At 34.9% G+C, this 23,686-nt stretch overlaps 1 protein-coding gene across 2 annotated transcripts in view; it reads left to right on the top strand.

Moving 5' to 3' along the window:
- Positions 1–23,686, top strand: part of LOC109844214 (BEACH domain-containing protein B) — a 47,779-nt gene that overhangs the window by 20,670 nt on the left and 3,423 nt on the right. For both annotated transcript variants that reach the window (XM_020413181.1, XM_020413179.1), the window contains exons 11-39: positions 7–465; positions 546–704; positions 795–944; positions 3,836–3,991; positions 4,178–4,219; positions 4,324–4,668; positions 4,909–5,082; positions 6,552–6,712; positions 6,815–7,124; positions 7,214–7,643; positions 7,716–8,052; positions 8,208–8,396; positions 9,245–9,509; positions 9,605–9,793; positions 9,864–10,049; positions 10,146–10,322; positions 10,403–10,524; positions 14,361–14,822; positions 14,935–15,148; positions 15,486–15,707; positions 15,820–16,296; positions 16,369–16,701; positions 16,783–17,235; positions 17,338–17,384; positions 17,926–18,019; positions 18,148–18,354; positions 21,800–21,925; positions 22,010–22,381; positions 22,538–22,769. In XM_020413181.1, the coding sequence (XP_020268770.1) occupies positions 7–465; positions 546–704; positions 795–944; positions 3,836–3,991; positions 4,178–4,219; positions 4,324–4,668; positions 4,909–5,082; positions 6,552–6,712; positions 6,815–7,124; positions 7,214–7,643; positions 7,716–8,052; positions 8,208–8,396; positions 9,245–9,509; positions 9,605–9,793; positions 9,864–10,049; positions 10,146–10,322; positions 10,403–10,524; positions 14,361–14,822; positions 14,935–15,148; positions 15,486–15,707; positions 15,820–16,296; positions 16,369–16,701; positions 16,783–17,235; positions 17,338–17,384; positions 17,926–18,019; positions 18,148–18,354; positions 21,800–21,925; positions 22,010–22,381; positions 22,538–22,769 (7,090 nt within the window). The remainder of the gene's footprint in view (positions 1–6; positions 466–545; positions 705–794; positions 945–3,835; positions 3,992–4,177; positions 4,220–4,323; positions 4,669–4,908; positions 5,083–6,551; positions 6,713–6,814; positions 7,125–7,213; positions 7,644–7,715; positions 8,053–8,207; positions 8,397–9,244; positions 9,510–9,604; positions 9,794–9,863; positions 10,050–10,145; positions 10,323–10,402; positions 10,525–14,360; positions 14,823–14,934; positions 15,149–15,485; positions 15,708–15,819; positions 16,297–16,368; positions 16,702–16,782; positions 17,236–17,337; positions 17,385–17,925; positions 18,020–18,147; positions 18,355–21,799; positions 21,926–22,009; positions 22,382–22,537; positions 22,770–23,686) is intronic.

The raw sequence follows: 23,686 nt of genomic DNA, 5'->3' as shown, positions 1-23,686 counted from the left end.
TGGCAGCCAGAATGCTCTGTACTGTTGGATACTCTAGAGCAATGTATTTGTACCCCTGAGATTGCCAAAATATTTTTGAAAAGCCTGCATAGGATACTCCAGCTCTCAGTTGCACAGACTCTTTCTTCTTTTAGGTCTTTAGATGCAATTGCTCGGGTGCTCAAGGTGGCATGTATTCAGGTTCAATTATTTAGAAAGAAAAATGTTTTACCTCATTCTGAAGATCTTACTGGAGAATGTTCTAAACTTAATAGCATTAAGTTGGCTGATACTTTGGAGACCACTAATAATGGGTTTAAATGTGTGGAATTCTCGATGGAGCTCTTTAATGAATATCTCATATTGGAGGAGAATGCCAAAAGTTTGATCCTACAGAATTCCACCTGTATTGATTGCTTGTTTGATCTCTTTTGGGAAGAAAGTATCCGAACACGTGTGTTGGAGCATGTTCTCTCATTACTCAAGGTACACACTCAGTTTACTTTCTTTTTTTTATGTATCTATTTATGTATTTGCTCACGATGTTTGGTAACGTGTATTTTCAGTTGCTGCCACAGCTCCCTGAGGATCAAATGGCAAAGTTACATTTGTGCTCTAAATTCTTAGAAACCTTTACCCGAGCGAAGGAAAGGGAGAAATTTTTTGCTGAATTGTCAATTGATCTGCTGGTTATCATCAGAGAAGTCATTTTGATTGATCAAGTGGTAGGGACCAATATATATATAACTTTGATTTTGAATATGTTGATCAAATTGCTGGTATATTTTCTGGTTAACTTCGTTACATGTCTCCAGTATTATCAGAATTTGTTTCGTGATGGAGAGTGCTTCCTTCACATTGTATCTCTATTAAATGGGACATTTGATGAGAGGATTGGTGAGCAGTTGGTCCTGAATGTTCTGCAGACATTAACCATGCTGCTTAGGGGAAACAATGACGCAAAGGTAATTTTTAATCTTTTGTTTTATAAAAGTTTATGTCTTACTACAAGTTTTGTAGCGAGCAATAACTTCAACTTTTCTAGATTCTATGTGAGTCCGAGGGAGTCAATTATACATTTCATGGAAGATTTTATTTTTTGTCGCATGTTGAAAAACCTCTGCAAGGGTTTCTCGAAGTCATATTTCTTGTTGATGCTTATATCTTGTGTATCCACTCTTATCATAAAGCTGGCTTCTGGGCATTTGGATCTATAATACAACACGGCATGTTACCTTGCAAATCTAGGCTTTGCTTGACTTGTCCTTACATGTGGACGAAAGTATACGAAAGTATAATGATGCTTGCAGTGCCTGTTATCTAAAAGGTTTACAGTTAATTGCTTTTAGCTGTGAAGAATGAATAGGACAGGGGATATGGTTATATGATAAGATGTGGATATGGTATTATGAGAAAGTTTAAATTTTTTAGAAAGTAGGACACAAGCACAACATAGATAGAAAAAAAAGGGAGGGAGGTAATTGTGGTAAAATTGAAGGGTACTGGTTTGTCATGAATGCAGCAATAACGAAATTATATATGTGCATGGCAATTACTTATGTAGAGGTATATTTTTTAAATCCATAAAGTGTTTGAATTTATAATTGCAATGCATCTAAATATTAAATAGAAATATTAATACATTAATCATACATTCAGTTGTTAACTTTTAGCATGTATGTCTAAGATATGTCATGTCTATCTGTGATAGATTGCAAAATTTAGGATGTGTCAAATGATTTTCAGATAGTTACTGTCAAGTATCACAATGTCCAATCATCTTATAAATATTTTATATACATATCTCTCCTCTTCCAAATGCTGCACAGATTTTTAGTATATGGTATCTAGAATTGCTAAAGATAGGTTGCTTGGTGTCATTGGCAAACTGCTGGCTGGTTCTTAGGATGCAAAAAACTGAAAGTCTTGTAGCCAAACTGGCGATTCTTGATATCAGCTGTTAGTATATGATTATGAACCCTGTATAACTAGAACTCTTCCTCATTTCCATTTAATTTATGTAGCCTCCTTAGACTATATTCTAACGGCTTCCCATCAGCTTTCGCTGTTAGTATATGATTATGAACCCTGTATAACTAGAACTCTTCCTCATTTCCAGTTAATTGCTTTCGCTGATTGCTAACCCTTAGACTATATTCTAACGGCTAATTAATTTATTTCTCCTTAAACTATACCTACTAACTTTCTTTTAGGTGCCATTATCAATCCAGCTATTTAACTATTGTAGACAGCTGATTATGAATCCCATCATCTGTATCCTATGAAGCACCGACACTTCAAAACCGTCGGCGAGTCGGTCTCCGACGCGCGTCGGACACGCGGTCAACGGCGCCGACACGGGTCAACGCTTCGACTCGCCGTAGACACGGGCCGGACACGCGATTTCTCTCCCGACACGGCTGAGAATGAAACCCCAAAAATAAGATCTGAAACCAAAACCCGAAACCCAAACTCAAACTTGAAACCCTAACCCTAGCCGTCACTCGTCAGCTCTCAAACCCAAACTTACCCGAAGAACAGCCGCCAGCTCTCTCTCTCATCCTCGTCGTCGTCGATCATCCCTGTCAGCTTCGTCATCGTCGATCATCCCCGTCAGCTTCGTCATCGTCGATCATCCAAGGTCAGTCTCTCCGGTCTCTCTCTCTCTCAGTCGCTCTCTCTCTCTCTATCTCCGATCGATCTCTCTTTCTCTCTTATCCCTTTCCCTCTCTGGTTCTCTCTTTCTCTCTCTCTCTTATCTCTTTCTCTCCCTCTTTTATCTCTTTCTCTCTCTCTCTCTCACCACACAAAACCCCCGCGAACTTTCCACTTCACAAAAAGATCCCCCGCGAACTTTCCACTACATAAAACAAATCACTGTTCTCCCTCTCTCTCTCAAGAATCACACACTCCCACAAATTTCAAAGTCCCGCTTCCCCCCGCCACGATAATTTAATATTTTAAAATTGTTAATTTTAGTTTACTGTTTTACTGTTGAGTGTTACTAGAGATAGCTACTTCCGTTCACTGTTAGGTGCTAATTGGGTGGTATTCTCGTTTACTGTTGACTGCTATTTGGGTTAGTGATTCTTTTACTGTTGTGATTTTTTTTACTGTTTTGCTGCTGTGAGTTAATTAGGTTGATAATTTATGTTTGCTGCTGTGAGTTACATAATTCTTTTACTGTTGTAATTTTTTTACTGTTTTGCTGCTGTGAGTTAATTAGGGTGATAATTTCTGTTTGCTGCTGTGAGTTACATAACTTATACTTGTCATTGATTATACAAGCCAATGTTACATAATAATACAACATAAAAATTGATCTATTTTTCTATATGTTCATCTTTTCTTTCTTGTCTTCTTTAACATTATTGTCTTTAATTCTCCAAGAGATCATTGTCATCCCGACATCTTAATTCACACCTGCAACACACACACTTTCCATTAGTTTCTTATTTATAATCCTCACTTTACATAACAAAAAATATGAAAATGTAATAGGATAATTCAATATTGATCTATATATAATAATAATATTAAAAAATCTAGCCGTGTCGTCGTGTCCTATTTTTTTGGGTTTTGTCGTGTCTGTGTCCGTGTCCGTGTCGCTGTGTCCGTGTCTGTGCTTCATAGTCTGTATCTACAGAAGTACTATTTGGCCAACTAGTAGATTGAAAACCACAAACACAACTGAACTGATCATATAACATTGTAATATCAAGGTTAGTGTATGAATTGTCTCATGTCACCCAGTTGCATACAAAGCCGTTGTTGACGCAGATTATCCTAGAGACATGCCTGAGTAATTGCAAATATATATCCATATTAGCTCATCTTTGTACTTGACTCGTTGCAGGTTACGTTTAGAGCTCTTGTGGGTGCTGGTTACCAAACTCTGCAGAGTCTTCTCTTGGATTTTTGCAAGTGGCAACCAAGCGAGGGACTTCTGAATGCTCTTCTCGACATGCTTGTGGATGGAAATTTTAACCTTAAAGAAAATTATGTAATAAAGGTCAGACAATTAAGATAACTTTGATAATGATGAAGCCTTTCTAATTTATTTTAGGCTTTTCTCTGATAACTTTTGATGTGCTGCCCTTTTCTTCCTTATAGTGGTTATGATAGATAACTGAAGAAAAGAATTTTGTAATAATCTTCCTGATATTGGGTCATTTCTTTATTTTGTTTTCTGGGACAGAATGAAGATGTGATTTTACTCTTCTTTAACATCCTGCAAAAGGTCAGGCTGCAATCACGCTCTTACCTTTACCTTTTTCCCTCTTCTTTCTTAATCTTTTAAGCTTAATAATAATTGTTGTATAATCTATAAATTCTGGTTGGCAGAGCAGTGTGTTACTGCAGCAGTATGGGCTTGATGTTTTCCTGAATTTGCTGGATGAGTCCATCACCAATCGCATGTCATGTTCCAAAGCAGGAATACTTAGTTTTCTTCTTGATTGGTTTGCTGTAGAAGAAAATGATAGTACATTTGCAAAAATCTCACAGCTAATTCAAATTGTTGGAGGGCATAGCATATCTGGGAAGGACATTCGTAAAATTTTTACTCTTCTCCGAAGGGAGAGAATTGGATCAACTGAAAAACATAGTTCAATGCTTTTGACGAGTATGTGTTCTATGCTCAAGGAAAAAGGACCCGAGGCCTTTTTTGAGTTTAATGGCTGCAACTCTGTATGTCACTGCACATTTCTCTTGTGTCCTTTATATTACCTAACCTTCATTGTATTTTTACTGTGTTGTCCTGGCTCTAATACATAGTTTAGTGCTTTCTGAAATAACTGCGTTTAGTGCTTTCTGAAATAACTGCTAGGTTCATTGTTGTATAATTAGCCTAGTGGCATTGAGTAAATATTCTTCTACTTTGCTTTATATGGTTGTATTTGTTGGTCTGACATTAATGTCCTTTTTCAGGGGATTGTTCTAGAAAAGCCTGTACAATGGCCCTATAGTAAGGGATTTTCATTTTCTTGTTGGCTCAGGATAGGGGATTTCCCTGAGAATGGTATGATGGGCCTTTTTAGTTTTCTTGCGGATAGTGGAAGAGGGTGCTCGGCAGTGCTTGGAAAGGACAGGCTAATATTTGAGGTAGGTTTCTGCACATGATTTCACATCTTAGGATCTACAGTTGCATGTACATGAAATAAATGCCTAGATATAAAGAATTTTTGAAATATTCAGCTGGAGCTGGATCTTACTTAAAGTGATGTAAAATAGTTATTCATTCAGAAAATTTTAAATTCTTGAAGTTCGCAAAAGAGACAAAAATATTATAAGCTTAGCATATTAGGAATGGAAGTCTTAATTTAATTAGACATTTGAATTGTTTATTTTTTACTTTATTTATTTATTTCTTATTTTTTTTGGAGGGGGGCACATTTTATGTATGTTAAGAAGATTGATTGGTTAAATTTGTATATTCTTAAGAGAAATGTTGACTGAGGGTGCATAATTGAGAGGGGAGTGTTCATTGAGCATGTATATTTGGTAGTTGTAGGAGTCAACTATTCATTTGACGTTCCCTCCCAAGTCTGTTGGATGCATGAGTAAGCACCCATGAGCATAAGTGATGATTAACGTTAAAGAAGGGGAGGAATTAGATGATGATGCCACATGTGGGCATTATCCAATGAACCAATTATGATTCCACATCAGCACAATCACAAGTCATGATTTTACCTAAGATGTTGGTCTGGGAGAGATCCTTTTGTAACATTTTCTGAATCCAAAGGATTGAGCCAATTCTTGGATTAGAATCCTTATGGTTTTACCAAAAAATTTACATCCAAAGAAACCATTCCTCTGTATTTTGCGCATCTTCTGGGGAATGGAATGTGGACTAGAATCCTGAGGATTGCATCTACCCAAATTCGCCATTATGTATATTTCTACTTTAAGCACAGCACGTCTAAAAAGATCAGGTGTTGATTGTTTATTTTATTACTTGCTATTACTGCAGGAAACATTTCCATGATTTGTAGGATGCAGTATTAGTCAGATCTGCTCTTAAACTGAACATGTGGTGTTAATTAATTGGACAAATTTTGAAAACCGTCCTATTTACAAAAAATTTATCAAAACCGACCTATTCTAAAAAAATTTGTCAAAACCAACCTAGTTTCAGCTAGAATGGCTGAAACTGGGTCGGTTTTGACAAATAAAAGTCTGAAACTTCATGGGACTTGAAGTCCTGTGAAGTTTTGTTCTACTAAAAATTTTACGAGACTTGAAGTCTCGTGAAAGATTTGTCGCCCTTAATTAATGTTATTATAGGCTGCTAAACTTCACGGGACTTGAAGTCCTGTGAAGTTTTAGACTTTTTTTTTTCTCAAAACCGACCCAGTTTTTACCCTTTTTTTTCTCAAAACCGACCCAGTTTTTACCCGACGGCTGAAACTAGGTCGGTTTTGACAATTTTTTTTAGAATAGGTCGGTTTTGACAATTTTTTTTGTAAATAGGACAGTTTTCAAAATTTGTCCTAATTAATTTTATCACTGCTGCCACACCTGTTCCAAGTTAACTCATGAACATGACATTGAATTACGTATCTTTGCAGTCCATTAGCCAAAAGCGACAGTGCGTTTCGCTGGTTCTTAATCTTCAGCCCAGAAAGTGGCACTTCCTTTGCATAACTCACAGTATAGGCAGAGCATTTTCTGGTGGAAGTCTACTTAGATGTTATGTTGATGGAAATTTGATATCGTCTGAAAAATGCAGGTCAATTTGGTTCAGTGATTATCAATTCTTTTTTCTTTTTTTCCCTCCATATGTCATCATGTGACAGTAGTTGAAATTATTTTATTTCTATTATAACTTTAGGTATGCAAAAGTTAGTGATGTTTTGACACACTGTACAATCGCAACGGAGCAGAAACCTATATATGATGAGAGCTATCCATTCACTGTGGAAAAAGTATATCCTTTCACTGGACAAATTGGTCCAATCTATATGTTTGGCGATGCACTTTCTTCAGAGCAGATAAAGGGTGTTCGCTATCTTGGGCCAAGTTACATGTATTCATTTCTTGGTGATGAAGTTCCACTTGCTTCTGACAATTCACTCTATAGTGGAATTCTTGATACAAAAGACGGCCTCTCATCTAAGATCATTATTGGTCTAAATGCTCAGGTTTCATTTTATTCTTGTAGTAATTCCATCTTTATGGCATACTATCATAATTTTGTTGCTTATGAAATACTGCATATCCTTTTGTGCAGGCCAGTGATCGTAAATCCTTGTTTAATATCACATCAGCGCTTTATAGTTTTTCTGACAGGAGTTCATATGAAGCAGTAGTTATTGGTGGCACACAGCTCTGCTCTCGCCGCCTGCTGCAAGAAATTATCTATTGTGTTGGCGGTGTCTCAGTATTTTTTCCACTTTTGATACAGATAGATAAATCTGAAACAGACAGTGGACAGTATAAATATACATTGATTAAGTCAAGAATGAGAGAGAAACTTGCAGCTGAAGTTATTGAGCTTATAGCATCTGTCTTGGATGGAAATCTGTCAAATCAACAACAGATGCATCTTCTATCGGGGTTTTCCATCCTTGGATTTCTCTTTCAATCTATTCCTCCTCAACAATTAAATTTAGAGACTCTCTCATCTTTGAAAAACATGTTTGGCATCTTGACGAACTACGGTAAATACGCCAACTACTTTCCTTACATGCATTTAAAATTTTTAAGTAACATAATATTTTCGTGTTACGCAGGTGTATCTGATCTGCTAATTAAGGAGGCTATTTCGCGAGTTTACTTGAATCCACATATATGGGTATATGCAAATTATGAAGTGCAACGGGATCTTTATATGTTCCTCATTCAATATTTTGAAAATGATGGAAGCTTGTTGCCAACGGTATGTAACCTCCCACGGATTATTGATATCATTAGACAATTTTACTGGGATAAAGCGGAGTCTCGGTCTTCTATCGGGAGCAAGCCACTTTTGCATCCAATAACCAAAGAAGTTATCGGAGAGAGACCAAGACAAGAAGAAGTTCGTAAGATCCGTCTTCTTCTATTGAGTCTTGCAGAGATGGGTTTAAGGTATAGAGAAACATTTTTCATGGATAATAAGCATTTATATTTCATACTATCTAACACAGTAGATCATATCATTATCAGATGTTTGTCTCCATTTGTACTCTGCATTGTTATCCTCCTGATCTACTGGCTTTGACACTGAGGTACTTGGTCTGCAGGGAGAAGGTTTCACCTCCTGATATAAAGTCCCTAGTTGGTTTCCTTGAGAGGAGCCAGGATATGGTATGCATCGAGGATGTATTGCACATGGTTATCCGTGTTCTTTCCCAAAAGGAATTTCTGGCATCTTTCTTCGAGCAAGTTAATTTACATGGTGGCTGTCACTATTTCATTAATCTTCTTCAGAGGTATCTTGCCTAATACATTGTAGTTTAGGGTATGTAATTATACATTATTCTTTCTTTTGTTTATTTGAATAGTTAGCACACAAGTAACTAACGAGCCCTATCATTATGCATCTAGATTTGACCACTCTAGTTCTTTTAATTTATTTTCAAGTCCATACAGTTTGCCTAGTCAATAATAACCCATTTTAGCAATTGTCAACGAAGTGGCAAAAGAGGAAAATAAAAGAGAGAACAATAACAGCAAAGCTTTTCCTAAGGTTCGGTTCTTGAATATTATTCTTCCATTTAGTTATGTTATGGACTCCACTAAGTTAATCATGGTCATATTTTCGTAATTGCTTTCAAACTAGGTGACTCTTAGGATTACATGTAGCCCCCATTTCAGTAGTAATTTGAATCTTATCACTTCTCATTGGTGCATTTAGTAGTTCCATTCACATGGTCTAATCAGTTTTCTATCATCTTATTCTTAGTAGTAGAAATCTCTGACACCTATATGTGAACTTACTTCTTACCTCTTTGGCTTAGCATATATCGATACCTCCATCATAACATTCTCATGTTGTTGTACTTATTTTTTACACATGTTTCTAATGCCCAATGTTCTGATAATGAAGTCCTATTGGTGTTATGCCTGTTCTTTAGAATATTCTCTTCAATTTTGTTTGTGTGCGTGTATTAATCAAGGAGGAGGAGCTTGTCAAATTTATAATTCTTGTATTATTTTTTTAATCTATGGAGACGATCTGTGATATAAGCTGTTAGCTTTGCTACTCCTCAATATTCTTTTTGCAATTTTGTTTCATTGTATTAGCATTGTTCATGTTGGTCTCACTTTGTCAACTCAGGGAGTTAGAGCCTATCAGATTGCTCGGTTTGCAGTTTCTTGGTAAACTCTTAGTTGAGCTTCCCTCAGTGAAGAAAGAATTAAAGTTTTTTAATTTTTCAGTCGGACGTTCCAAATCTATTTCGGAAAATTTTAAGAAAGTGGGAAATTCAATGCCGCAACCTATTTTTTCTGCGATATCTGAAAGACTGTTTAAGTTTCCGTTATCAGATCATCTGTGTGCCACTCTATTTGATGTTCTACTTGGTGGTGCCAGTCCTAAACAGGTGAATGCATGATTTGTGTAAACTTATTTGCTTTAGCCATTTAGATTTACAAGTTTTGACTGTCATGACCAATATACTTCCAAATTTGCATGCAGGTCTTGCAGAAATCTACTCAGTCCGACAGGCAGAAAAATAAGAAAAACAATTCTCACTTTGTTCTCCCGCAAATCTTGTCGTGTATCTTCAAATTTTTGGAAAACTGCGATACTTCATCACGTGCTAAAGTTTTAGGAGATTTAGTTGATCTGCTTGAGTCAAATCCTTCAAATATTGAAGCTCTAATGGTATTTGATGAAATGACTTTCTTTGCATTCGACAATCTGAACTTTATTAGTAACTTCAATATTTGATTAGGAAAATGCTTGGACTTCCTGGTTAGTAACATCTGTGAAGCTTGATCTGGATATTTCAAATATCGAGGAACTAATACTTGTGCGGAAGCTGTACTGTATTGTTCTGTCTCACTGCTTGTATTCTGTCAAAGGTGGTTGGCAACAGTTAGAAGAGACCATAAACTTCCTTCTCCTGAACTATAAAAAGGTGTTGAACATCTCTTTACTATTTTAGGACAGCATTCATCTTTTTTTAGGCTTGTCATGTGATAAATCTATTCAATTTTTGTCTTCATAAACGCAGGGGGATGTACTTTATGCCAATATGCTCCGCGAAATCTTTGAAGATGTAATTGGTAGTCTCATTGAAGTATCTTCTGCTGAAAACATTTTTTTCACACAACCTTGTCGAGACAATACATTGTATCTTCTGAGACTTTTGGATGAGTTGCTAATTAGTGAAAGTGCTGATAAACTTCTGGTATTTGGATTTCACCTTATTCGGTCTTTTTAATGTACTGTAGAAAACCTCATCGAAATTTTTGCTATTTCTTGCTGCAGTTTCCTGGACTTGGCAATTATTCGGAATTCTCTTCCCATCGTCCGCATCAAGAAAGCCAAAAAGATATAACAGATACTGTAAATGAGATAGTGAATAATGAACTTGATGACCAACCTCCACGGTGAGCTATTGAGTTGTTCTGCTTAAATCCACATGTTATGAGGTCATGCATAATGAACTTGCACTTACTATCTAACATCGGATTTGTGAAACCTTTCCTCATAATCTTTTGTATTGATGAAGTCATACAACATCCTAAAGGGGGGTTATTCATTGGGATATTTGAGGGGATAATAGGATAATTTTGGGAATTCTATTTCATAGTGTCATTCATTGGGACAACGGAACAAGGATATTACCTTTTTGTGTTATTGGTTTTTTAGAACACTAGTGAGAGAATTTCACCACTTGGGATAAATTTACCCCACTCATATACAAAAATTTTATCCCAATAGTAAAAATTTACCCTATCATCCATATTGGAACAATTTTGTTCCACTTTGAAGGCAATTGGGATAATTTTCAAACCTTTTTGTATTACTTAACTAATACATGCTAATTATATTATAAATATATGACATGATATATAAAATATAAAGTAATAATATATTCAATATATTATATTATATTATCATGTAATAAAATAAAATATTATTATAGTTTAATTTATATGTATAATTTATTTTATGATATTTATTATATATTATTATGCAATATCACATATTATATTATATAATAGTACAACATATTTATTATAATATTATATAATATTTTAATAACATATATTATTATATAATATATTATATTAATTGTAGTTGATATTTTATTGTAGCAATTATTATTATAGTGTATTAATTAAATCAATATAATAATATAGTAAAATTAGATATTATATTAAATACATTGTTTATATATTATATCAGTTATTATATATATGACATACTATTATAATATAATATAATAATTACTAATATTAATAAAATATTATGATATAATATAATATAATACTATAGTTTGAAATAATATAATATATTATACTATAACATGATACCTTTTAATATATATTATTGTAATTATCATGTAATATATATATATATATTATATTTTAATTATAATATAATATTTTATAAAATATTACATTGAATAAAGTAAAATGTTATAATATTTTATACAGTACATTATATCCTATGATACTATATTATAATATATTAAATTAAATAATATATTATTAAAGTATTACATTAAATATATTGTTCATATATTATATCAATTATTATATAATGTAGCATACTAATATAATGTAATATAATATAATAATCAATAATATTAATTAGTAATTATAGTATAATATATTATATTTTTGTATAAATAAACTAATGTATTATATTAAATATTATATTATTAAAATATTATATTAAATATATTGATCTTATATTATATTAATTATTATATAGTATAGCATGCTAATATAATATAATATAATATAATATTAATTAATAACATTAATTAGTAATTATACTATTATAGTACGACATATTATATTTTAATTTAAAGTAAAATAATGTTTATATAATAATAATATACTAAATAATATATAACCAAATTGGATAAGTTAATGTAGAAGTAATTAATAGATAAAATTATATTTTAATAAGGTGTCACATCATCAATTATTCCACATAAATTGTCAAATCAAATGCTCAAATTGTCCCATTATCCCACTTATCTCACTTTACCCCAATCAAAATATCCCAAAGGGATAAAATTGTTCCATTGGAATAATTTTTCCACTTGGCCCCAATTTGTCCCAACCAATAACCCCCCAAAATTTGTCCCAACCAATAACCCCCCCTAAGCGTATGCAGGTGTACAAATCTGTACTAGCTAAAGAACAAAGTGAGGGTATCCAAGTGTGGAGGAATGAAGGGAAATTCCATTGCTTCCCTTTGTAATTGTTATGATATAAACCAATAAGTGTGTGGGTACTTAAGGAATTTGAAAAGGACAAGCATTAAATGTTCATGATATGTACACCTAAAATTTGAGTGTACTTTCTATCAAAATTTTGAATACCAAGATTTATTTAGGATATTAGATTGGATATATCATATATTCTCACACATTATATTAGATAATTACACTTAGAATTACACACTAAATAATGTCACCCAGGCTGTAGCTTATCATAGAATAAGGGGTGATATTTAGCATATCTATATTATGTAGATTTTCATTTTTTCCCCTATAAATATTACAATTATTTATTACTTTTAACTGAAAATGTAAATATCCTCATGTCAAAGTAAGACATTCTAAATTCTGCAACTAATTTTTTGTTGCATTAAGATTAATTGTCAGTTAACTTACTATATAATAATCTATCATATAGTTTCTACACCGAAATCTATTATAGACCTTAGTAAATCATATATAACATAATTAACATGTAGGAGAAAGATTTATTTGAATAGAAGAATAATCATAATTGCACGTGCATTTGCATGTGCCGATAGGCTAGATAGTTTGTAATAGTCATTGTACCATGTTTGACAAGTACGGATTTTAAGATTCTTGTTCCATAGAAATAAGGTGCATATGAGTTGTGTACTGTGGGTTATAAATTCATGCCTCTTTTTGTGGAAAATCTTAGTGCCTGCTGGATGCATGTATTGACGGAGGCGGTAGCTAAACATGTTGCCGGTATTAAATTTTAAACAGGGAGATTGTTTAAGGCCTTGGTCTGAGAGGACTAAGCCTCAGTTTACTATCTAACTTTAAAGGAGAAAGTTATGGTCTAACCTTCTTTGGGAACTTGTTACATGGAGACAGGTCCTAGCATGTGACGGTAAAATTGTAAAAGGTAGGGTACATGACATGGCTATTTAGTGTGGCCTAAGTTGCATGAAAACGGGTATAGGTACTGGTTCGAGTACGGGTGTGGGTACGGGACAAGGCAAAATTGAAGATTGTAGGGTGCGGGGACACGGCTAAATATGTATATTGAGATTAATAATTTACATGAGATTATCGTTGTTTTAAATTCATATGTTGATTATTATAAATTGGAAGCTACTCAGATTTGAACTAGACACTCAAAATGGCCCTTTAAAATCACAGTTTTGAACTTAGATATGGGATGACACGAACTCAAACTATGTCTAACGAGTTTCAAGAAATGGATGTTAGCATTGTGAAGTGTAAGATATACATTCAAGAAGTGTTTGACAAGTGTTTTAAATTAAAACATATATCATATGATTGGGCGCATGTCTGAATAAATGTATGCATATATCCAAGGAGTGTCCATGAAGTTTGGGTTCTGATCAGTGTCGGGTACAGGTACAGCTTCAAGCTTCATGATAGAAGTACCCGGGTAGCATAGAGTGTGGCTATGTCTCTGTGTGTGTACACACGCACATACATACGAAAAATATGACATCCAAGAGAACACCTTTGAAATGTATAATTTAGATGGAATCAATATCTTTTTTCCATCTATTAATTATCTTGAGCACATACAAATGAATGACCAGTAAATATAAAAATTATCAGCATAGCTCTAAATTTCAATAGCTGATCCCAAAAATCTGGAATATTGGCTTTGTTGTTGTTGTTGCTGTCACTGCTGTTGATGAGGGATTCCTGCCCTAAATTTAGGAAAATATCTTGAAGTCTAATCTGATTACCTGATAATGCTTATTGCATCATCTCTCAACATATGTTATTAGCAAAATGTCCTATTTACATTGTGAGAACAAAGCAACTTGTGATATCTTGCTGTGCCTCCCTATTCCCAACGCTTGGATGCTTATTAATGAAACCATTGTTTAGTGTTTTACGTAATGTGTTCATTGTGTTATAATTTTCTTATTCTTACTGATGTTTTCCTTATATTTTTGCATGCTCTTTTTCTGTCTCTTTTCATGCTTAAATAGTCTGAGTTCATATAATTTGCAGAATTCCTTGGAGTTCTAAGTATGCCCATGCGGATGGCGGTATGCTGGAGGATGAATGGTGGTCAGTATATGATAAAACATGGGTTATTATCATTGAAATGAGTGGAAAAGGCCCAGGCAAGGTATTACCTAAAAGTTTGGCTGCACCATCTCTTAGCCAGAGAGCTCGTGGTTTGGTAGAATCATTGAATATTCCTGCCGCTGAAATGGCTGCTGTGGTTGTAGCTGGAGGAATAGGCATAGGTAGTGCATTAAGTGGGAAGACGAATAAATCTATTGATAAAGCTATGTTGTTAAGAGGAGAGAAGTTCCCCCGAATTGTATTCCATCTTGTAACTCTCTACCTCCGCAAAGCCAGTTTGGAAAAGGCATCAAGATGTGTCCAACAGTTCATTTTGCTTCTCCCTTCTCTTCTTACTGCTGATGATGATCAAAGCAAGAACAGGCTGCAGTATTTTATTTGGTAGTGTTTATTAATCCAATTTCAAGATATTTCCTCAAAGTTGGAACAGACTATTTTCTAAGTGGGAAGATCTTACTTATGTGAAATCTTCTGTTTGTTTCATGATGGACAGGTTTTTACTAACAGTGAGATCACAGTATGGAATGCTTGATGATGGTGCTCGTTTTCATGTTATATCACACCTGATCCTTGAAACATTGAACTTTGGAAAGTCTATGCTTGTCAGTAGTATCTTGGGTAGGGAAGAGTCATTTGAAGTCAGCAGCAATGCGATGGATGCAGGATCCATTTTTAATCTAATCCAGAATGATCGGGTTCTTGCTGCAGTGAGTCTTAAGTTTTCGAGCTCCATAAATCTGATCAACTATTTATATTAACATTTTCTGCTATCTAAATGGAGTGTAAGATAAGCCACTAAAACTTGCCTTTCTTTTTGCATGAAAAATCCTAAATTTCCTTAATTAACCAGTATTTATCGGTTATTATTCTTTTCAAATTTGAAAACCAAGGTTGCAAGAAAGCAGGCCATCTGTCGTATCTTGCTTGCACAGTTATACGGAACTAATTCTGCTTCATAGCTACTCCTGTATAATTTCTCACTTGGATCAACCACTTGGATCAATTTTTAACATTATCTGTTTAAATGCTTTGCATTGGTGTCAGGTTGTTGATGAAGCAAAATACGTGAAGGCTACAAAAGCTGACCGCTTAAAGCAAACACAGGATCTTCATGTTAAATTGGAGGAATATTCTTCTTTAGAGCATAATCACTGGAAGGCCTTTGAAGAAGAGACTCAGTGTAGCATTAATGCGGTTCTTTTATCAGATGACAATAGAAGAACTGCTTTTCAGCTTGCCTATGATGAGGACCAACAGATGATTGCTGTAAGATGGAGCTGTCTTGATTTGGCTTTCTGCATTTACTTTATATATAGAATTCTTTCATGCTGGTTGGCATGGATATAAGATTTAACAGTTATGTATGGCTTCTCACCAGGAGAAATGGATTCGTATCTTCCGTGCTTTAGTTGATGAGAGAGGGCCATGGTCTGCTAATCCTTTCCCAAATAGCATAAAGACACACTGGAAACTTGATAAGACGGAAGATTCTTGGCGGCGTAGAATAAAACTAAAGCGTAACTATAAATTTGATGAAAGGCTTTGTCACCCTCCAGTGAACAAGTCATCCAGTGAAACCAGCCATATGGCAAGTGCAAGCCACATGGGTGCTGGGGGCAGTGTTCCTGAGCAAATGAAACGTTTTCTTTTGAAAGGAGTGCGTGGAATACTCGAAGAAATGAGCTCAGAAATTGGTGAAGACGCTAGTGACTTAACTCCAGAAACTGAATCTATCCTTAGTGATTCCTCTGAGAGCCAGAATTCCAACCATATAAAAGACAGCCCTGATCACTTGGAAACTGTTCAGGACAGGAATGAGATTCCCTCTAGTATTATAGAGGGTGAAACAAGTGAGGTATGCAATACCTAATATGTTGCATAATGTTGTCACATCTGATCATAATTAATTATAATTTTTATGTTTCAGGTTGACTTGTCACGTCCTTGTGTGCTTGTGAATCCGAAGCGGAAGTTAGCAGGTCATTTAACTGTCAAGAAGAATGTTATGCACTTCTTTGGTGAGTTTTTAGTAGAAGGTACAGGAGGATCGTCTGTATTTACTAATTTTCCAGACACAAACAGCTCTGATGCTAAAAAATTGGATCAAGTGGGTGTAACACAAAAGCAAATCTCCCATAAAGGGCAATTAAATATTAATCCCACTCAAGGGAAAGCCAATGTTGCTGAAAACATAGACACAGAAGCTTTAGGACATAATCAAACTAAATATAAACGCCACAGGTGGTGGGATGTCTCCAAGGTACCTATACTAGAAACTTCAATTCAATTGAGTTTGTTTCTTAAAATATTATAGTTTGATCTATTTCCCCACTTTTGGCAGATAAAAGCAGTTCATTGGACTCGATATCTGTTACAATATACAGCTATCGAGGTCTTCTTTAGTAATTCAGTTGCACCTGTTTTTCTGAATTTTTCTTCCCCAAGAGATGCTAAACATGTAGGGACACTGCTGGTATCTTTGAGGAACGAGCTTTTATTCCCGAAAGGAAGCTACAGAGATAAGAATGAAATTATTTCTTTCATTGATAGACGTAAAGCAGTTGAGATGGCAGAAATTTTCAGAGAGAGTTGGAGAAGAAGTGAAATCACCAACTTTGAATATTTAATGGTTCTCAATACGCTTGCAGGGAGATCCTATAATGATTTGACACAGTATCCCATATTTCCTTGGGTGTTGGCTGATTATTCATCAGAGAAACTTGATTTCAACAAGTCATCTACTTTCAGAGACCTTTCAAAACCAGTTGGTGCTTTGGACCCGAAACGTTTTGAGGTAATTCTCTGTTCATAGTTGATTCTTCTGTTTATTTTGATCAGATATATATGGTAGCTTCTTTAGGCATGTTATCTGACACAAGTTTTGTTCATTTTGCAGGTGTTTGAGGATAGATATCGTAACTTTTGTGATCCTGATATTCCTAGGTAATCATAATATCTGTTTAGCACCTTGGTTATGCCATTCTTGGATTTATTTATTAATTAATTATTATATTAGTATTAGTATTTTATTTTATTTTATTTATTTTTTATTTTATGTATTTTTTATTTTTGGGCTCTTAGGTTTATATGATGTTTCAAAGATGGATTAACTCTGATATAGAGATTTATCTTCTTCTAAACTCTTTTGAGTTAAAGGATAAGTTTAGGGGTTCTTTGAGTGAGCTTAAAAGTCATTACTAGATAGGATTCTCTAGCTGTTTACTCAACAACTAGCTTTTATGGCAGCTTGTCAGTTGTTCCATGTCCATAGTTTCTTGGGCCACCTTGGCACCAGAAACTAGAGTCTGATCAGATTGACAGTGGATTGTCAATTTTCATTCCTCCCAATCTTTTATGTACCAGTCTATTAGAATTTTGTTCAATATCCTGCTCTTTTGAGGGCTAAAAGCTTAAATGATTATGATGACTTTCTCATGACTGTTCATATAAATTCTAATGGCTTTGGTTCCTCTGAATCTTGCAGCTTTTATTATGGATCTCACTACTCTAGCATGGGGATCGTGCTCTTTTACCTGCTTAGGTTAGAGCCTTTTACAGCTTTGCACCGTAACTTGCAGGTATTAAGATTGAATTTCTTTAGTTCAACTAAATTTAACTTAATATATTTTAATTCTGTGTTTTATAGATATATTCTGAACTTTATTTTAGTATATTCTATTCACCATATGTCGCCCTTCTTGGCCAGGGTGGAAAGTTTGACCATGCAGACCGCCTTTTTCAAAGCATCGAAGGCACATACCGCAACTGCCTCTCTAACACTAGTGACGTGAAGGAGCTCATTCCGGAGTTCTTTTACATGCCTGAATTTCTTTTGAACTCTAATTCTTATCACCTTGGAGTGAAACAGGATGGTGAACCATTAGGTGATGTTGCTCTCCCACCATGGGCAAAGGTATATGAGCTTGTTATTTAAATGGCAAGTTGCACTGTCACAAATATTACATGTTTCATCTTTGTTTTATAGTGTAGAATGTTTGTCGACTGTGACGCTCATGTTTTCACACGACTGCAGTCCAAGGTGAACTCAGAAATATCAAACCTGACATGCACTCACACTGTGCAATAATATGATTCACCATCACAGTAATATCTCTCTAGTGGAATCAACAAGTACAAAACAGGTAAAATAAGGAAAATAAATGCATTAGACATGATGTAGAAAGAGATATCTAATAAATATAATCATGTCTTAACTGAGTAAACTGAATACAACTGAAGTCTGAAATAAATGTGAAGTGTCTCAATATCAGTCAACTGAATATAAATTAAGACACAACCTTTACAAGATGAAATACAAAACTCTAAATGTCCGAAAGAAAATAACAACTATGGTGGAGTCTCGTCTACTAAAAATATGTGACGGCGATTATGCTGGAAATCTGTCATCTTGCGGCTCTCCGGAACTCTGAGTTGTTGCCTGAAAGGAATTAGAAAATAAAAAGAAAAACAACAAGCGCATCAAAGCGCTACAGGAAGATCATCTCCATCCGCCCCCAGGGAAAGGGTTATTAGAGGTAATGAAGGCTCTATCTATTAAGCATAGTCTACCTAGATCATTTATCCTGTATATAAATAAAATTAATATTTAGAAACCTATAACACGAGACGTAGTACGTCGAGCGAAATAATCCAAACAAGAAAACCCTCATGTATATATCATACGTCTCAAATTGTAGATAACTAAATATCAATACCGAACTAAGAATAAACAATTTAAATATAATTAATAATTAGAAACTCACAACACGAAACTGGTACGTCGAGCGAAATAATCCAAACAAGAAAACCCTCATGTATATACCATACGTCTCAAATTGTGAATCGCTAATTATCAATTCCAAACTAAGAATAAAGAAAAGTAATACAAGGAAGTAAAGTCATCATAATATCGGACTAAAAATATCTTCCACTGTCCCTTAGAAGATAATATAAACAACAGTATATAATCCTACGTACCCACAAGAGTAAAGTACATCGGTCATTTATAACTCAGCGATGAGTCATGTTCATAATGACGTCCATTAAGACTCGGGCTATTAGATAATTATCACAATGTAAATTCTTGCAAAGTTTATAATTCATCGCATTATCATGCGGGACGGATTACCAAATCAGCATCCTAATACTGTACATGGTTCATTAATCTCATCGCATCAACGTGCGGGACGGACTATAAAATCAGGCATCCTAGGTATACGGCTCACAAGCCCTCATCGCATCTCATGCGGGACGGATTACTAGATCAAGCATCCTAAAACCTGACTCAATGACCTGTACTAATGGTATATCGACGCAATATCCTAAGTAGTACTGAGCGATGCTCATCAACGATATCCATACATGTATATAATGTTTAAATAACTCGTATCTCTCATGTAATCGAAACAATAATTGTATTAATCCTCTTTGGGATACCAATGTGTGCTACGACACTATACGTGTATACTCATGATTGTACGTGTATCATCGTGCGCCTCAAACCCCGCGTTTGTAAATAAAATGTGTAAAAACAACACTTCAAATAAAAGAGAACACAGGTCGATCGACCATCCTTAGGGCGTCGGTTGACCGAAAGCAACCGTGCACACAATGTGCACGCTCAGGGTCTCACCGGTCGACCGGCTAATCTTGGCGGCCAGAGAGGAAAACGTAAGTTCAGGTTTCTGATGTTTTGTATTTTATAACTTTATTTAAAAACTTATTTTTATCAATATGAGGCATATAACAAGATTAAATCTTTCATAATTACTTAACAGGAATTAACTCATCATGATATAAACACTTGAATTAAACTAATTAGGGTTTAACATCCTAATAAATCAAAATTTCTCAAATAACCTAATTTATAAATATGGTTAAGTAAACATGATAAATTCTAAACACTGAACAGAGATAAATTCGTTTAAACATGCTCACATTACTTAGGTATCATCAACCTAGGGTTTAGACCTATTTAATTAGCAAGAAAACTCAAATAATTATTAAACTAAGGTTTAAACATAATTTAAGCATGATTAACAAGTTAAAAACGAAATTAAATACAACCCTAATGATCATGATCATCAAACTAATATAAACAACTAAAACTATAGATTTTCACATTTGTTTAAAGATTAACATCATAAACTGAGATTTTAAAACATCGAGTTAAGCTTAAACATGAAATTCATCAATTAAACATATTAAATTTTGAATTAACTACAAGGAAAGGTTTGGAGGAAGATGATCTTACCTAAACGTCGTGTTAAACTCTTGAACACGTGCGTGCAAGATCCCTCTTCACCAAAGTTGCAAAATCCCGCCTTCCTCTCGACAAACGCCTCAAGAACTCTCCCAAAATCTCACAAATTATAATTAGGGTTTGAGAGAGAGGAAAATGGGCTACTATGGTTTGGAATACTGATGAAAAGATGTGTTTTTCGTTTGTAAACATGTATATATATAACTGCAAACCCGAATCAAAACAGCCCAAACCCGAAACAGGAAACCTAGTCGAACTGGGAAACTAGTCTTCGGTATTTTGGCTGTAACTTTCACTTACGACCTCGAAATGAGGTGATTTAAGGTGCGTTGGAAAGCTATTGAAGATACCTACAACTTTTGTCTTTTCAGTTTTTCCAAAATAGAACTGTATCGGTGTGTAATGCAGATATACTCTTAACTGGTCATTTTTTCAGATTTCTTCTTTGTGCATGTTTAACCTTTGTATACTCTCATATATACTCTTAATTGATCTCAAATCAATTGTTAACATAATCATTCATCCATAAATGATATTCATCATAATTAGAGCTCATTTATCAATATAATTCACACTATTTTCCAAAATTCATGGGGTTTTACATCGACCAACTGGGATGCCTAAATATGGCACATTTCTTATGTTGATTCTACTGATACTCACTTTGTTTAAAAGCTCAAGCTAATGAATTCTGGGTCAACAATGTGTATGATGCACTCTTAATACACCTCATGGGGCATTCAGCAAAGTGGAGGGCCTCTAGACAAACTATAACTCATGGTACTTAAAGTGTACAGGTTTCAGGATATAATGCAAGACCTTTGTCAATGATATTCTCTTGAACCTTGTCAATTTAAAGATCTCTAATTTGTGACAGCCTAATCAAGCAATGTAATCATGTTTCTCAACCATTTATATATGACATTATCGGCTTAATCAAGCAGTCTAATCACTGTTTCCTCAATGATGACAATATTAGGTCTTTCCATATCTCAAGTCTAGACAAGCTTGTATCGGAATTTCTGTTCTTTTGGTGTAAGTAAATCCCTTTGATGATTTGCCCTAACAAATACTGAGATTAAAATGTTATGGATAGGGTTCACCTGAAGAATTTGTTAACAAAAATCGAGAAGCACTGGAGAGTGAGTATGTCAGTTCCAATCTCCATAACTGGATAGATTTAGTGTTTGGTTACAAGCAGCGTGGAAAATCAGCAGTAGAGGTATGATTCTATGTACACAGTTAATAGTTGTCAGTTGTCATGGGATGTTCAGTTCACTAATTATGAACACTGATATTGCAACAGGCGGCGAACGTATTTTATTACTTGACCTATGAAGGTGCCGTTGACTTGGAGAGTATGGACGATGCATTGCAAAGATCTGCAATTGAGGACCAGATTGCAAATTTTGGGCAGACACCTATTCAGCTTTTTCGTAAAAAACATCCAAGAAGAGGGCCTCCAAATCCTCTTGCTCATCCTTTATATTTTGCTCCTGCATCAATCCAGTTGTCTTCTATCACTTGTAACATTTTCAGCCCTCCATCTGCTGTACTATTTGTGGGTGTATTGGACTCGAATATAGTGGTCGTGAGTCAAGGCCTCACTATATGTGTGAAATCCTGGTTGACTACTCAATTACAATCTGGTGGAAACTTCACATTTTCAGGATCCCAGGTCTGTTAATGGATCGGTAAACTACTCCATCAGTTTTATCTATGATGATTTGTGTTTACATAAATCATAGAAAGCATTGTTTCTGCTATCAGGAGTAATGTTAATATTCAAATGATGTCTGCTATTTTCTTATGTAGTTACCCCATATTTGTTCAGGAACCATTTTTTGGGATAGGTGCCGATGTCCTCAACCCCCGTAAAATTGGTACTTCCTTTGTGGATAGCATTGAGTTTGGAAGACAGTGTTTGGCAACAATGCAATCTCTTGGTGAAAATTATCTGATCTTGTGTGGCAATTGGGAAAATAGCTTCCAGGTAATATCTCTAAATGACGGACGGGTGGTACAAAGCATTCGGCAGCACAAAGATTTGGTCAGCTGTGTGGCAGGTATTCTTGTTGCTCAGAAACCTATTCTTTCATAATTTCATTTTTATTTAACATTAGCCCAAATCCCCCCCTGGATCCCTGTCCAGACTGAGGGATTTCTATTATTTATAAATAAAAGGGTTAGATAGGACCAAAAGGTAATCTCACTTACTGTTTTCCAAGAGAAAGGATGCCCCCTCTACCTTACCATCAGCATCAACTATGATCTCTTAAGAAAGAGCTGCTGGCAAAAGGAATTAACTTTTCCTGCTAAAAACAGCAAATTAAGGAAAGGATCAGCTAGCTCAATGAAAGATGTGATTCATGTATTGTTCCGGGATTCCAATCCTATTTCACATGGATCCTCTGCCGCCTTAGAAAATCTGTCTACTTACCATCAATCAGTTTCTTTGCTTAATAAGTCCTATCTCTGATACCTTTCCCTTCAAGGAGATGCATTTATTATGCATCAAGACTCTTGCATATCTTTGAGCCCCATTAGTATTAATTTTTTGGTTATGGAACTTCTTTTTTTGGGAAGTCTTGGTCACCTGAGTTCACCTTCTCTATTGTTAGTGTTAATATATTCATAGTTTGTTTTTAAGGCTTCTCATTCTGAGCAAATCTGGTGCACTTGGTTGTTGTTCTTCATTTGACATTCTCTTCCCCTCTATATACCAACCCAACACCCACCCCCCCACCCAAAAAAAACAAAAATAAAAAACCCAAAGAAAAAAATTCACCTTTTATTTAACAGATTTTGTTGTTTGTAAAGTCTTCAGACACAGTTGAAGCAGTCAAAAACTTTTGGAGGTTACTGATGGTGATTTTCACAACTTTGACAATCAAACAAGTGAAGCATAATTAGGTTTAGCAACCAAATCAGGTGAGCATAATTCTAGTGTCTCCATAGGTGCTGTTCACAGAGATCTGGGAGT

The sequence above is a fragment of the Asparagus officinalis genome, chromosome 6 (assembly GCF_001876935.1).
Source record: "Asparagus officinalis chromosome 6, Aspof.V1, whole genome shotgun sequence".
NCBI classification, from domain to species: Eukaryota; Viridiplantae; Streptophyta; class Magnoliopsida; order Asparagales; family Asparagaceae; genus Asparagus; species Asparagus officinalis.
Note: the sequence above shows the minus strand (reverse complement) of the source record. Positions and strands in the feature narration are given on the sequence as shown.